General features: G+C 32.1%; 1 protein-coding gene across 1 annotated transcript in view; it reads right to left on the reverse strand.

The window, feature by feature from the left end:
• The window catches only part of parp2 (poly (ADP-ribose) polymerase 2), a gene marked incomplete in the record, with an annotated part of 10,969 nt that overhangs the window by 7,277 nt on the left and 2,034 nt on the right, over nt 1-1,658 (reverse strand). Inside the window, 2 exon segments of the mRNA XM_014013008.1 lie at nt 638-708; nt 1,018-1,176. Of these exon segments, the coding sequence (XP_013868462.1) occupies nt 638-708; nt 1,018-1,176 (230 nt within the window).

Genomic DNA, 1,658 nt, shown 5'->3' on the forward strand with positions numbered 1-1,658 from the left:
ACATAATTTAAGTGCCTTTAAACATGTATTAAATCACCATTTCTGTATATATTTACATATGTTCGATGTTTGTTTTTGCTTAAAATATTAATTTTGATTTACAAAAAGCTGTTTAACAATTTTCCAAACCATGTGCATGAGTTTAAACAAACAAAAAAAGATACTGGTTTATAAATAAAACAAGATACAGCATCACAAAATGCTTTTATAAAACTAAACAGCTAAAATTTGCTCTAAAAATTAAACAAAAACATAAATATCGGCCCCTAAAATGCACAACGGATGCTTTAAATTATCATATAAGTGAATCTTTCAACTGGAATTTCATTAATACTGATAAAACAAACAAAAAATGAACTAAAACTCTGTTATCTGGTAAGAAAAACGTTTAAATCAAGAAATCGTGATTCCTCTTCTTGTCATTATTCACCAGATTATAGAAACTTAATGTTAGAATTTGCCACAAACAAATACACAAAGCTAATAACTATTTTAAACACATTAACGTCACWTCTTTATAGAAGAATGATCAAAACAGAGCATATATTTGGAGCGGTGTTTCTTCAAACAGGTGYGAAACCACAATCTGGATTTTAATTTCACATGTAAACACAAAATCGTTTTATAAAAAAAATACCTTTCCAAGTTTGGTTTTGCATTCAGGGTCCACCGGAGCTTTGCCCTTCATCACCACCGTCCTCACCACCTCTGAGCAACAAATGTTGGAAAACATCCAATAAAATCGAAACAAACCCAGCAGCACTGTGCAAAAGTTTCAAATGTCCTACATTCTCTACATTTTGCTTCCAAGAAGTCAGACTACCTTGTTGTATTTTAAAAAGATGGCAGCTTTTCTCACGTATTTTCTGGGAAACATTTGTAACTGAGCTACTTTATGGAAGTAAAATAAAAAGCGATGACAACGACTCAAAACGTTTTTGCATCGCTTAAAATAATAATGAGCATCAGCCGCACTTTAGAATCAAAGCTCTTCTAATTAAACATAAAATATATTACCTTCACTTTTTACTTCCTCTTCAGGCATCTCTTTTTTTGTTTCACTCCTGCTTTGTCCTCGTCTCTTCTTAGCCACTGGCTGCTGTTCAGTCTCTTCCTCCTCCTCTTCCTCTTTAGCTCGAGCAGGTTGAGCTTCGCCAAGAGCTTCACTTGAATTTTCTTAACACAAGAAAAGGAACGACACTAAAATTATTATCTTTGCAGATTGTTGAAGACAAAAATAATAATAATAATAATAATAATAATTCCAGTGTGAAAATGACAAGTTAAAGTAAAATGTCGTTTCTGCTCCCATTTTTAGTTTTTTTTTACATCTTCACCTCCTCCGCCTGCGTTTAACTAACTAAAGTTTGTTTTTGTTTTCAGCACTTTTGTTTGTATTTACCCAGATAYTATCTGTAAATCTTTCCTTTAAAACTAAAGAAAACTTGAAGTTTGGTCATTTGTTATCAATATAAAAATAATGTTTTTGCGAACTGTGTGTTCATTCAGCAGATCTGATGTAACTTTTGGGGAATAATCATTGGATGTTCATCAACTGTTGAAGTACACCTAATTCAAAACGTAGCTAATCAACACTAAAATGGTTATAACTCTTTTAATTTTAGAGACATTGGGCCTCATGCAAGAACCGTTCGTAC

Source organism: Austrofundulus limnaeus, unplaced genomic scaffold (genome assembly GCF_001266775.1).
Source record: "Austrofundulus limnaeus strain Quisiro unplaced genomic scaffold, Austrofundulus_limnaeus-1.0 Scaffold97, whole genome shotgun sequence".
Classification (NCBI taxonomy): Eukaryota; Metazoa; Chordata; class Actinopteri; order Cyprinodontiformes; family Rivulidae; genus Austrofundulus; species Austrofundulus limnaeus.